Consider the following 12,177-nt stretch of genomic DNA (forward strand, 5'->3'; position numbering starts at 1 on the left):
AGTCTTGGAGTAATAATCCTATGTTTGACACTAAGGCGTATTTATTGGTTTTACAAGCATTGAAAAACTTGGTCGTACGTTTGGTTATAAACTCTTCTATTTTTCTATCTCAGCCTTTTTATTCAAGAGATCAATTTTATGTTATATTTTCTATTATTAATTACAGATAGATTAATTTCTAGAATAAATAATGTAATTTTGTTTGGAACCACCTTCAAAGGCGTAAAAAAATTCATATATTGAATTATTTATATTATTCTGATTATTTATTTAAATGGTTTATAACTATGTTATTGATTTGTTTTTTTTTGTTTTGTACTTTATTTTTGTCCATGTATGTATCTACATATATTCTTGTTTTAATGGTGCATGCCTTTGGTCTAACAAAAAATAAATATCTAAATCTAAATAAATATAAGATTGTAAAACCTTGTTTCTATTTAAATATTAATTTTGTATTATTTGTACATAAACAAAATTCAATTCAAATTTGGTAAATCCTGCAAAATTTTCATACACAAATAATTGTGCTTTTTTAAAATTTATTTATTGGATAAAAAACCTTACATACTTCCTAGTTTTCATCAGCTAGGATCATGTGTTGGTGATGCATAACATCTGTCTCTTACACACTTTGGTTATCCCTAGTTTATAAATTGTTAAAGTACACATTAAATATATACCGATCAACAAAATTCCAAAACAAATTACCTAAGATGACAGATAAGGAATTTGATTTTTTGTATGAATTTGCGAAGAAGCTAGTCATGAAACTGGTCTCATACAAAGGTATTTGTATTGGTGTTTTTGTTGATTTTTTCCACTTTAAATTTTTTTATTTTTAGAAAAGGCTCTAGGTTCTCAGTGGCTGAATTTCCTCAAAAACACAAAAAGCGAGTTGAGGACCAACTACTTGAAAGTGTTCATAGTTTGCGCTCACAAGCAGAAGTTAAATGGTTTATTCGCCGAGCCTCCACCAACGGATCTTTCTCAGCTCAAAGAATCGCCAAATGTAAGTTACTTTTTACAATAACGAAAAAATCTAAAAAATCAACTAATTTATAATTAAAATGTTTTCAGCTGTACGAATTTGGCAAGAAATATTTATTAACACATTACAATACTCTGCAATGCGATACACCAATTGTTTCTACTTTATCGGGGGATAGGAAAGAATACGCAGCAGCCCAGGTCATCCCCAACCTCGGAGTGCAAATGTATTACACAACATCTGAAACTCCGTTAGAAGCAGTACACGATTAATGTCAAACTCAAGTAAAACCATTAAACCCAATATGTGTCACACTCATTTTTAAAAACGATTAAATTTATAATTGTTTATTATAAACTTAATTTCAGGTGTATAAAAATGCAAGAGTTATTAAAATGTTTCATTTTGAATAAAAAAATGTACAGTTTTTAAAGAAACAAGGTAAAAAATTAAATGTTTAATAAAATTTACAAATTTTAAATAAAATCCTTCGTTAAAAATCCACATCACTCTCAATCGCTTCCTTCAGCCATAAAGGTAAATCATTGGTTGTGCAATCAGCAAGCTACAACATAAAATAATTTCAAGTACAATCCAAAAGTTTTAATTAATCACATAATTAAAAATACCTGACAATATACAGGAAGAAGCATTTTCTTGTCGACTTCAGTTTTGGCCCTAAAACCCCAATAAACGTAAACCTTTGGTGGGTTTTCTGGGTCACTTATTGACATTTTCTTTTCGATGAACGCTCTTTGTTCAAAATCCTTTGGGGGGAAAAAAAATTAAATGACCAAAACTATAAAATTGGTTTTTAGTTTAATGAATAATACAGTTATTAATTCACCTGCATGGTTTTAGTTAAATCTTTAGACGACAAGAAAAATGAGTTAATAATTGGTAGAATTTGAGGCAATCTCTTTTCTATAAGTTCATCTAAAAAAAATAAAACTTGTAAATACATACAATATAATATCTGAATTTTAAATTACAACAAAGTTATAAATTAGTGCCAAAAACGGGACCACTCTGGCAAAGTGGTTAAGGTATCCAACTCATATTTGACACATGGTTCTGTGTTTGAATCCCGGCAGAGCCCATGAATTTTAAATTGATTATAATAGAAAAATACATTGTTAAGTGGTTTTTTTAGTGTAAAAGAAGTGCAACACAATTAAAATTACAGTTTGGTCTTTTCAGATTAGCATAACAATTCTCACTGGCTTTGAGTCTGTCAGAAAATTTTTTAATTATATGTCACTTCAATGATTAATCTGCTTTGTTTTGTATGTAGTTGCGTCTTTTTATATTTATGTAAAATGTGTTTCAGCATTGTCTTTGCAGTACTTAGTTCCCAGTACAGATTTAAATAAATACTGACCAGTGGGAAGAAGAAAAAAAATATTGCAAACAATGGCTACAACATACACAATAAACTAAAGACTCAACTGTTAGGACTAGGCATTTTTAACATGTACCTTTGCCGTTAGGTGCTACCAGGACTCAAGACTGAACCTGTCAAAAAGCGATCTGTTGCAATATCAGAGGTGGTCTGGTGATCTAGTTGTACTAGTGCAATGTGCAATACCCCTGACAAACTGGATGCAAATAGGACTGATTTTGTCATGATGATAAGCGATCTGGTACAAAATCAAAGATTGCCTGCATGATTGCCTTACTGCCTTTCATTCTTTGAGACAGAATGAGTTCGCACACAGTTAAAATGCGTATTCAAACAACTATTTCATTAATTAAGTACAAATTAGAAGGTAATTAAATAGTTAAATAATTTAGTGGTGGTATAACCTTAATTTGCCACTCTTCTCATTAATTTCATACACACTACATTGTTTTCTTTTTTATATTGTTGTGAAAACACACTACATCCACTCTAGAAGACAGTGATTAGACTGGAATGCAGTCTATCACGTTCTATATGGTAGCCCCAGAATGACCATAGAATTGATTCCTGCAATGACAGATCATTTTCTGTCTGGCTGGACCTTCGTAAACAAAGTACACACAAAAGTTTGGTCGTTGCTGATAATTTTGTCCTACCTATCCTTTCTGTATTCTACTAAGCAGGTTAGATAGAGCAAAATGATTGTTAATGTACAAATTACAGGTTCATCACCCTACAGACAACACGGAGAAATCACACAATTAAAAATTAAAATGACATTCCAGACATCAAATTGACGACATCCAGACATTCACATACATAATAAAATAAAAACAAGAAAGTGAAACGTCAGCGTGCTGGATTGGCAGAGAAACTGCCAATGTATCAAGAGCATTGGCATCATCCTCACTTGATTAAGAACAGACCATGGAAAGTTGACACAAGGACACTTTTGAACCAAAGTCCACATCTGACCTGGATGTAAAGAAAGGTCGCATGATAGGGTTCAGTTAATTGAAGATCTTGGTTCCATATAAAGAGAACGTAGGAAAGCCACACAATGTGAGAATGGTCCTTGAGCACAGCAGTATTTGGGTCCCCTGTTCTGATTTTGTTGGAAATAGGTTGGTTATTTTGTTCATAGTAAATGGAATGTACATTGAAAGTGAATATATTTATAAGCGTGAATGTACAGTGGGAGAGGGCCAATGGTGGAATGTTGGGTACTCCATTGACCTTCAATTAAACTATTTATATTTTTAGAGGGCGGTGGAGTTCTCCATTTGAATGAATGTGTAAATAAGAAAGAATATGAAGATTGAGTGAGAGGGGTTTGGATTTAAAAATTGATTGCATTGGGAACTGAAATGATCTAGCTGTTGACAACCCTGAAGAGTAAGGCCAAGGTCTGACCTAGGTCTGCCAAAACCTGAGGTGAGTGATTCTCACGGCCTGCTGGTGATTTATTATTAATACAAAATATGGCATTGCCGGTAGGCTGAAAGAAGTGACAGGCTAAACTCTGTACACAGCGATATTAGCCATAAAAACTAAACTAAGGAAAAGAAATATAGTAGTTTAATAAAATATACAAGTTGAAAGAATATAAAAACAACTGAATCGACAAAACAAAAATTAAATCACTGAAAAAAAAAAAAAAAAAAATCAGATCACCTATCCTTACAATAACTGAAATTATCTAAGGGTCTTACTGTACAACTTACTGTATATTTTCTTTAATTTTTTTTTGTCTTTCATTGAACTATTTTATATATTGAAAACTATATTTGGATTATTTTTAAGGCAAGGGGCAAAGCATACTATTAAAAAAATAAATGTACAAACAACTAATGCTATAAGATTGCAAAATCACCTTCTAAAATCTTTCCCCGGTAGAAATAAATGACAGCCAAAGTTATAGTGAGTAAAACGTGAGTAATATCATCTGGTGGTTGCACCGGTTGGCTGCATAAAGAATTCTCTGCGTCTCCGCTGTTATATGATTTATGTTCTGTGCTTTGGCTGGGATGATTTTGAGACAGAATTTCAGTTTGGAGCGCTTTTGGTATCGAAACCATGAATCTACTACCATCAGTCACCAGCTCGAGCTTTGTATACTGCAATGTTCAAACGATAAATTTAAAACTGTATTTTTTTAAAGAATTTACCACACAACCTCTTTCAACTTTTCTTTGATCATGGGTATCAGTGAATCCTGCTGTTTTGGTTTAATTTTATCTTCGGGTAAAAACATGGCTGTTTTCCTGAATGTCTTCTGGGTAAGAAGGTACTTTGATACAATTCTCTTCAAGACCTTGTCGATGATAATCTCTTTCTCAAAGTCTGTCAACTGAAAATATAGAAAAACAATGTTTAGCACTGTCTCTAGGATGTAAATGAATCGGACAAAATACTTGTGACCCAAGCTGCGTCAAAACTCTTTGTTTTGATGATACGTCAGCAGGTTGAGATAAAAAAGGAAGGATTTTAGATGTTTTAGAGCCTCGGGTCACTTGCGAGTGAGTAACTCGGTGGCTCGTTGATGGCACTGAGACCTCATAACTTTCATCGCTGCTGTCTTCTTCATCACTACTTACTGCAGATATGTTCTGGTGTCTCCTTTTTGGCATTTTGCTAAAATTGTCACTAAAAAATTATGTTGATAATTTTTACACATATAAAAGATTATCCGAAAGAAATTAAGAATAACATTCTCTTTTCTTTTTACTGTATAAATAAAGTAATATTACAAAAGGATGTCATGGAAAACATATTAAATAACTTACCTTCATTTTACAAATAATTGTTTGTTTGTAATAGTAATACAGTAATAAAGTGTTGTAATTATAAATAATTATTCCTTCTGACTTAAAGAAAAACTCGTAACGGACGTAATTTTGATATTAAAACATTAAACTATAAAAAGTCGAATAAAATAAAACTAAAAAAAAATAATAAAAATGAAATATTGGGTCTTGGAAACGATAAATTGGAAACAGCATTGAGAAGGTTTCTCCTTTAGGCGCCATGCAGATTCTTTAATGGTGGGCACCATGACAACTCCAGAAATGTGATAACGTCTTTCTCATAAAAAGATTTCGAATATACATAAATAGCAAATATAATAATATATACTAAATAAAAACAAAATATATACTTTAGATTTTATTTATAAAACCTTGCGCAGTGGTAATGTCGTGATAAAGGCCTATTGAGGTGCAATTTTAAAATTTTATTGCCAGACTTTATTCCGATGAATTTGATAAAAATGTAACTTATTCTTCTTGCACTTGTATACTTCTCCCGTTAACCGTAGTCTCTTTCCTTTGCTCTAAAGTATTTTCAGATTTACACAAGATGTCATTTTAAATTTCAATAACTGCTGACATAAATAATTCTAGGCCTATTTCTTTACGATCATTCTTTCTTAAGTTATTTGAATCCCTAACAGATTCCCGAGCAAAATTGTTTTCTCACAGTTCGCTCTACCATCAACAATATATTAACAATCTAGCATTACGTCTTGACTGAGTCTACATAAACATCCAAGGATTTTAACTCAGTAAACCATGGTCTCTTGTTGGCATAATTTTATGGTGTTCATGGTAAAATACTAAAATGGATGAACAGTTATTACAGTTAGAGACTCTGTTTGAGGTTGCTCCGAGGCAACTTCTCCAAGAGACACAAATGACAAACTCAGCATATATGTACGTACGAACATATTTATTTAATCCAATAGTTGTAGTTGTAAATATCAAATAAATGTAATTAAATTAAGAGAAATTTTGTTCACTTCGAGAGTTCCGCAAGAATCTCAATTAGGTCCACTTCTTTTTAATATATTTATTAACGTTGTTCATAGTTTTTGTGGTTTTTCCATATGACATTATAACTTTCTTATTCTTTTATGGTGTTGACGTTTTGAGAGGTTGCTCATCTTTTGGAACTTTGGTGGAATATTATTCATCCCATGGATTTTGGGATGTCCATGCCGGTCCTCGGAAGATGAGCAAACTGCTCGAAGCAATGAAAAATAAGAGTTTTAACTAAAAAGACCACGTGCTCATTTGGACAACTAACCGTACAAAAATATAAATAAATAAAATAAAAATTATTAATGATATCAAACTCTCTCTCACTAAATTTCTGTTCCTCTTATTAGCAGATAACCTGAAACTTTATCACTCTATAAAGTCTTTTCGACGATATTTCTCTTCTTCAAAAAACTTTATGCCTTAAGTGAGTTCGAGGTGTACTCAACTTCTCTAAATTCTTCCCCTCTTCGTAGAGTATCAGATCTTGGTGTTAAGTTCGATGAAAAGTTTGCCTTCGGTTATCCTATCTCTTTCATAAAAAATGAAACTTTAAAAACGTTAGGATTCATTATTCAAATTGCCCGCGGCTTATCCAGTCCAACCCCCAAAAATCACGTTCTACAAGTCATTAGTTATAAGCTACTAGTTATATTCTAGAATATGCAACTTTCATAAAATCAATCAAAAATATTCTCACAATAGAATCTGTTCAAAGACAATTTCTTAGACTCTCAGCAATTAGATTTCGCAAACAATTCACAGATTCAGATCCTTCATAACCTTTTCAATATGCTATTAAACGGGTAGAATAGAATATAACTACACATGATATATTATGTATCTCTTTGTTTATACCTATCATATCTCACATTCCTTTTCTTTCTACTCATTTGTTCTCCCTCTCTCTCTCCCTCTCTCTCTCTCTCTCTCTCTCTCTCTCTCTCTCTCTCTCTCTCATTCTCTCACGCACTCACTCTATTAATCTATCTATCTTTCTAAAAAATATCTTTTTCTATCTGTATCTGTATTTAACTATCTCCCAATCACTCTTTTCTCTCTCTCTTTCTCTCACTCTCTCTTTTTTTCTCTCTCTCTCACACACACTCTCTCTCTTTCTCTCTCTCTCTCACTCTCTCTCTCTCTCTCTCTCTCTCTCACTCCCTCCCCCTTCACCCCTCTCTCTTTCAAACACACATAGACACACTTTTTCTAACTGTCTGTCTGTCTCTATCTTTTGTCAATCACTCCTATATTTCTATTTATTTAAATCTCCCAAAAGAATCTTAATGATCCGTATCCAATCTGTACATAGTTAAAACCAACTATTGTAGACAGCTTCTTTGGAATTAGACTAATTAAAAAAATATGTTCATAAACTTTATATCAAATTAAGATAAACTTTAATAAGAAGCACAAGAATTAACATGAAAAGAACATATGGTATAGAAGAAACATAGGCGTTTGTAAATAATCATAAAGGCTAAAGAATGATGAATAGAGGAATTAATAACATAACAATGTGATAATTTAATATAACCAAAACGGCGAGATTTGAGATAACAGTAAAAGTTGACTCAGTTTATAAATTGAAGCGTTCACTAGGACAAAGTTATTTCCAAAACTTCAATTACCTAAATTAATGAACCGTTATCTTGTAATTACATTATTAAGGAGGAAAATTACTTTCCATCATCGCAGTGAACAAAGCCAGTAATTAACCACTTATTTCAGTTTATTACGCGGTAAAGTCATTTACCACATTGCTCACTTTTATCAGACGTATGATAAATTACAAATATGTTTAATCACAATGACAATTCCGTAGACTTGATTAATTTCTAAGCCCTTACTATTATTAGTTATCACTATTATTTTTCTTAACGATGATAAATCTACCGAGCTATCTTTCCAGGAAGACTAATTTGTAAGTTGCTCTTGAATGAATTACAGAGTCAAAAGTTATTTCTGAACCCTTTTTTTAAAACTTCTATAAATATTAAAAGAACTGCTTTTAATTTTCTCCCCAGCTTAATCATTTTGTGAAATACGCGTTGACGTTTTTACGACTTGAAAATTTACTGTTCCCTCCCTGTTGGCCCTTGGTTGTTTTCATTGACGCATCAGCATCCTTGAAGCCGAAAAACTTATCTCGCCATACAAACATTAATATTGCGTACTTTTCACCGATTCACGTCATACAATGACTGACAAAAATTAGTTTGTAGTAGTGTGAATATAATTTCTAAGTGGTATTAAAATATACAAAATTGGTCCTATAATTTGCAGAACAGGTGAATACTTGTGAACATTTTCTGCTAAATTCAATTTATTAAATAAAAAGGTATTTATGAAAGTGTACAATTTCAAAGAGTAAAAGCGAAGTGCAATTGACATTTTTAGTGGCAAGATTTCCTCCGTTTGAAAGATAGACACTTTCACCTTAACAATTTGACAGTGATTTTTTTATTTTTGAAGACTCCGGTAATCTCTCTAAGAAAGTAGGCCGGTTACCCTTTGCAAATTATTGCAACGCAAAGCTAACGTGAAAGGGATTTTGTATTGCAATTTTTAAGATAGCCAGTCTATTTCGTGAAGATTAACGCTAAGAACTGTTGTAAATGACCAGCATTTAAAAAACAATTCTAAAGGTAAAATCGTAAATATTCCAGGGATGGAATTGGTGAATATATCAAAAACTCATATATCTAATCACTATCTAAGCACTATCGAATCTAAATAAATAAGTTAATAACAATCCTACAATACTAAAAAATGTATATAGTCAAATTAATAATTAATGTTAATAATTACTTTAATTATAACACATTTTGACTTAAAGTAGAGAGAAAAAATAAAGGATTAAATTAATTTTCAATTTTAACAGTATAGGAAACATTTATTTTATTTTTTATTTATTTATTTACGGATCGTTAATCCTTTCACATACAATTTATATAAACCAATATAAAATGTAACATAAGCCAAGAATAAAAAATATATAAACTTTTTGAAAAACAACATAACTGTGCAAAGTACAAAACGAATTACAAGCAAATAAGCAAAATATAAAATATAAAGATACTTCTCAGAAAGAAAAACAGGTAAAATGAAATATTTCGTTTTTAGGAACATAATGTTTCCATAACAAAAGCTACCATTTGAGCTAACGTCTCTTTTGCTTGAAAAATGGCAAAAAGGAGGGAAAATTGGAATATTGGAAGGAGGGAAAAACTTGAAATGGGAAGTTAGTGTCCGAGAGGATCGAAGTCACGATAGCTCAAGTGGTAGAGCAGCGGCGTATCTAGCCGAAGATCGTGGGTTCGAATCCCGCTCGTGTCACTGACTTTTTTTATCTCAACTAAAAACCTTAATTAATAGTTAATAACGGTTTTCTTTTCAAAGCTAATCTAGATAAACTAAAAATATCAATATCTAACATATTAAGGTATCTTAGAGATCTAGGAATAGATGAAAAATAAGTGTAATTTCTTTTATAAAATTTAACATGAAATGCGTGGTGATTAGAGACCGTTAATCGATAATTATTCAGAAATCGTGAGATGCGGTCTGGTGTGATGTAGGTTTCAGAAAAACATTTCTTTACCGTGCCAACGTATATAAACATAAAAGAGCAAAATCTCACTGGCACTCTCAACACGACACGCAAGAATGGCACAATTACACAGAAGACAAACAATTTGAGTGAGTAGAAATACTTTGATTGAATATAAAAAATATATTTTGCATTGTATAAATTCACTTTTCCACATCCTAAATGTATTTGTTAATTGTAAACAATGTTTGTTAATCCCAGGCCCTGAAGATGATCTCAATAAAGATCGAAACGTCGGCACGATAAAGAAAATGTTTTTCTGAAACCTACATCACACCAGACCTCATCTCACGATTTCTGAATAATTATCGATTAACGGTCACTAATCACCACACGTTTCGATCTTTATTGAGATCATCTTCAGGGCCTGGGATTTACAAACATTGTTTAAATTTAACAAATACAACAATATCTCACTGGCACTCTCAACACGACCTGCAAGAATGACACACTTACGCAGAAAACAAACACTTTGAGTGAGTAGAAATACTTTGATTGAATATAAAAAATATATTTTTTTGCATTGTATAAATTCAATTTTTTCCACATCCTACATGCATTTGTTAAATTTAAACAATGTTTGTAAATCCCAGGCCCATTGTGATCGAAACGTTGGCACGATAAAGAAAATGTTTTTTTGAAACCTACACCACACCAGACCGAATCTCACGATTTTTGAATAATTATTTAACATGAAGTAAATTAAACGATCTGGTATTTTTTATGGAACGATAAAAGAAATAAAAGCTACCAGTTCAGAACTGTCTATATGACCATGTAAAATATCTTGTATCATAATTAAATCAGAAATTATTCTACTCTTCTCGCAAGTTCTGACATTAAGTGTTCGTAGTCAATCTCATCACTAGGCATAGGTTTTTTGTATGCTATAAATCTTAAAAATCTATGTTGAACACTTTCAATTATATTAATATATTTTAAATATAAAGGGGACCATACTGGGGAACAAAATTGAAGATGCGGTCTAACTAAGGACGTATATAAATGTGCAAGGGCTGGTATGTTTGAAAAAGAATGTGAATTTCTGATCACAAATCCCAGCATTTTCATGGCCCCAACTCTGATCTGAATAATGTGTTCATGAAAACTTAATTTGCCATCAAATATAACACCAAGGTCACGCACATTTTCAACTCTTATTATTTCATAAGGGAAACTAACAGGGCTGGGTGACTTGCTGAATGTGATATTAGAACATTTTTTGTAATTTAAAAATAGAAGATTTTTCTCGCACCGTGAGTTGAGATGAGTGAGAGATGTCTGTAAAGATTCAGCATCAAGTGTATTGTTAACAGCACGAAACAACATATGAAAATACTTGTTTTAGTTTTATTATTGGACAAATTTACTTTAAAATTGAGAATAAACTTCTTTAGTAATTTGATCCTTTAATGGACACGCCATAAACTGAAACGTTGTATCTCTATCATTTCAAATTCTTAAAAAAGAATCAAGTAAAAATAAAAAATAAAAACAAATGAAACACAATATGTATAAAAAAATAGAAAAAAAAACATAGGGAACGATAAGTTGGAAAAGTAATATTAAGGTGTCTCCTTTAGGCGTCTGGCGCCATTCCATTAAAGGACCGGCAACATGACAACATCCTGAAAACATGATAACTTTTTTCTTTAAAAAACGATTTCAAATGTACATAAATAGCTTATTATTTTTTGTATATATTCATTTTTAAATTTATTTATTAATAAATAATAATAATAAAACTTTGTTAAACAACCTTAAACCTATTTTGTTAAACCTTCAAATATTAACACAATCGATAAGTTAAAAAAATGGCTTAGCTGTGTGCTGTGAGTAAATATCTACAGTAAATATTTACGTATTCAAGTTTATAATTTAAACGAAATTTAATAAACGAGCTCATTTAACCATTCCGATATAACAAACAATTATTGATAAACATTTTTAATTGAAATACGTAGCAATTTTATTTAAGATTAATTTAGAAAAAGAAGTACCGAAGTGTATCCTTTAAAATATTTCTTACAAAGTTTTTATGTAAAATTGAAAATTATAATATTGAAACGATAAGTTATCCAAAGTGTTAGGCTACGGGAAAGCCTTTTATTGTAAATTATAATATTAATACAATTGGCAAGTTTTGTAAAATAATGGCTTAGCTGTCTATGTTTATATTCAATTTACTAAACGAAAAAATTTAACAAACAAACGCATTTAACCATATGGATAATAAACAATTATTGACAAAAAATTTTTATTGAGATACCTAGAAATTACTTTTAATTAATTTTCAATTTTAACAATACAAGAAACACAAATTTTTGATAAATGTAACTATTATTGGACATTA

General features: G+C 31.1%; 2 protein-coding genes across 3 annotated transcripts; one reads left to right on the forward strand and one right to left on the reverse strand.

Annotated features, from left to right (window-relative positions):
* Window positions 1-422: 422 nt before the first annotated feature.
* Window positions 423-1,305, forward strand: LOC106660967. Its single transcript, XM_014384045.1, has 3 exons — window positions 423-789; window positions 846-1,012; window positions 1,081-1,305. Exons 1-3 carry the CDS (start codon window positions 717-719, stop codon window positions 1,261-1,263), a joined length of 423 nt encoding a protein of 140 aa, XP_014239531.1. The 5' UTR covers window positions 423-716; the 3' UTR covers window positions 1,264-1,305.
* A 130-nt stretch (window positions 1,306-1,435) lies between these two features.
* LOC106660965 lies at window positions 1,436-5,400 on the reverse strand. Of its 2 annotated transcripts, none has more exons than XM_014384044.2 (7): window positions 5,180-5,400; window positions 4,808-5,027; window positions 4,570-4,743; window positions 4,267-4,510; window positions 1,839-1,927; window positions 1,621-1,758; window positions 1,436-1,556 (listed from the first exon to the last, which is right to left on the reverse strand). In XM_014384044.2, the coding sequence occupies exons 2-7, from the start codon at window positions 5,021-5,023 to the stop codon at window positions 1,485-1,487; spliced, it is 933 nt and encodes a 310-aa protein (XP_014239530.1). In that variant the 5' UTR covers window positions 5,024-5,027; window positions 5,180-5,400; the 3' UTR covers window positions 1,436-1,484. The 2 variants fall into 2 exon arrangements, with proteins under 2 accessions (XP_014239530.1, XP_014239529.1); XM_014384043.2 differs by having other exon boundaries at window positions 4,808-5,039.
* Window positions 5,401-12,177: the final 6,777 nt, after the last annotated feature.

This window comes from Cimex lectularius, unplaced genomic scaffold (genome assembly GCF_000648675.2).
Source record: "Cimex lectularius strain Harlan isolate CLEC.00 unplaced genomic scaffold, Clec_2.1 scaffold269, whole genome shotgun sequence".
NCBI lineage: Eukaryota > Metazoa > Arthropoda > Insecta > Hemiptera > Cimicidae > Cimex > Cimex lectularius.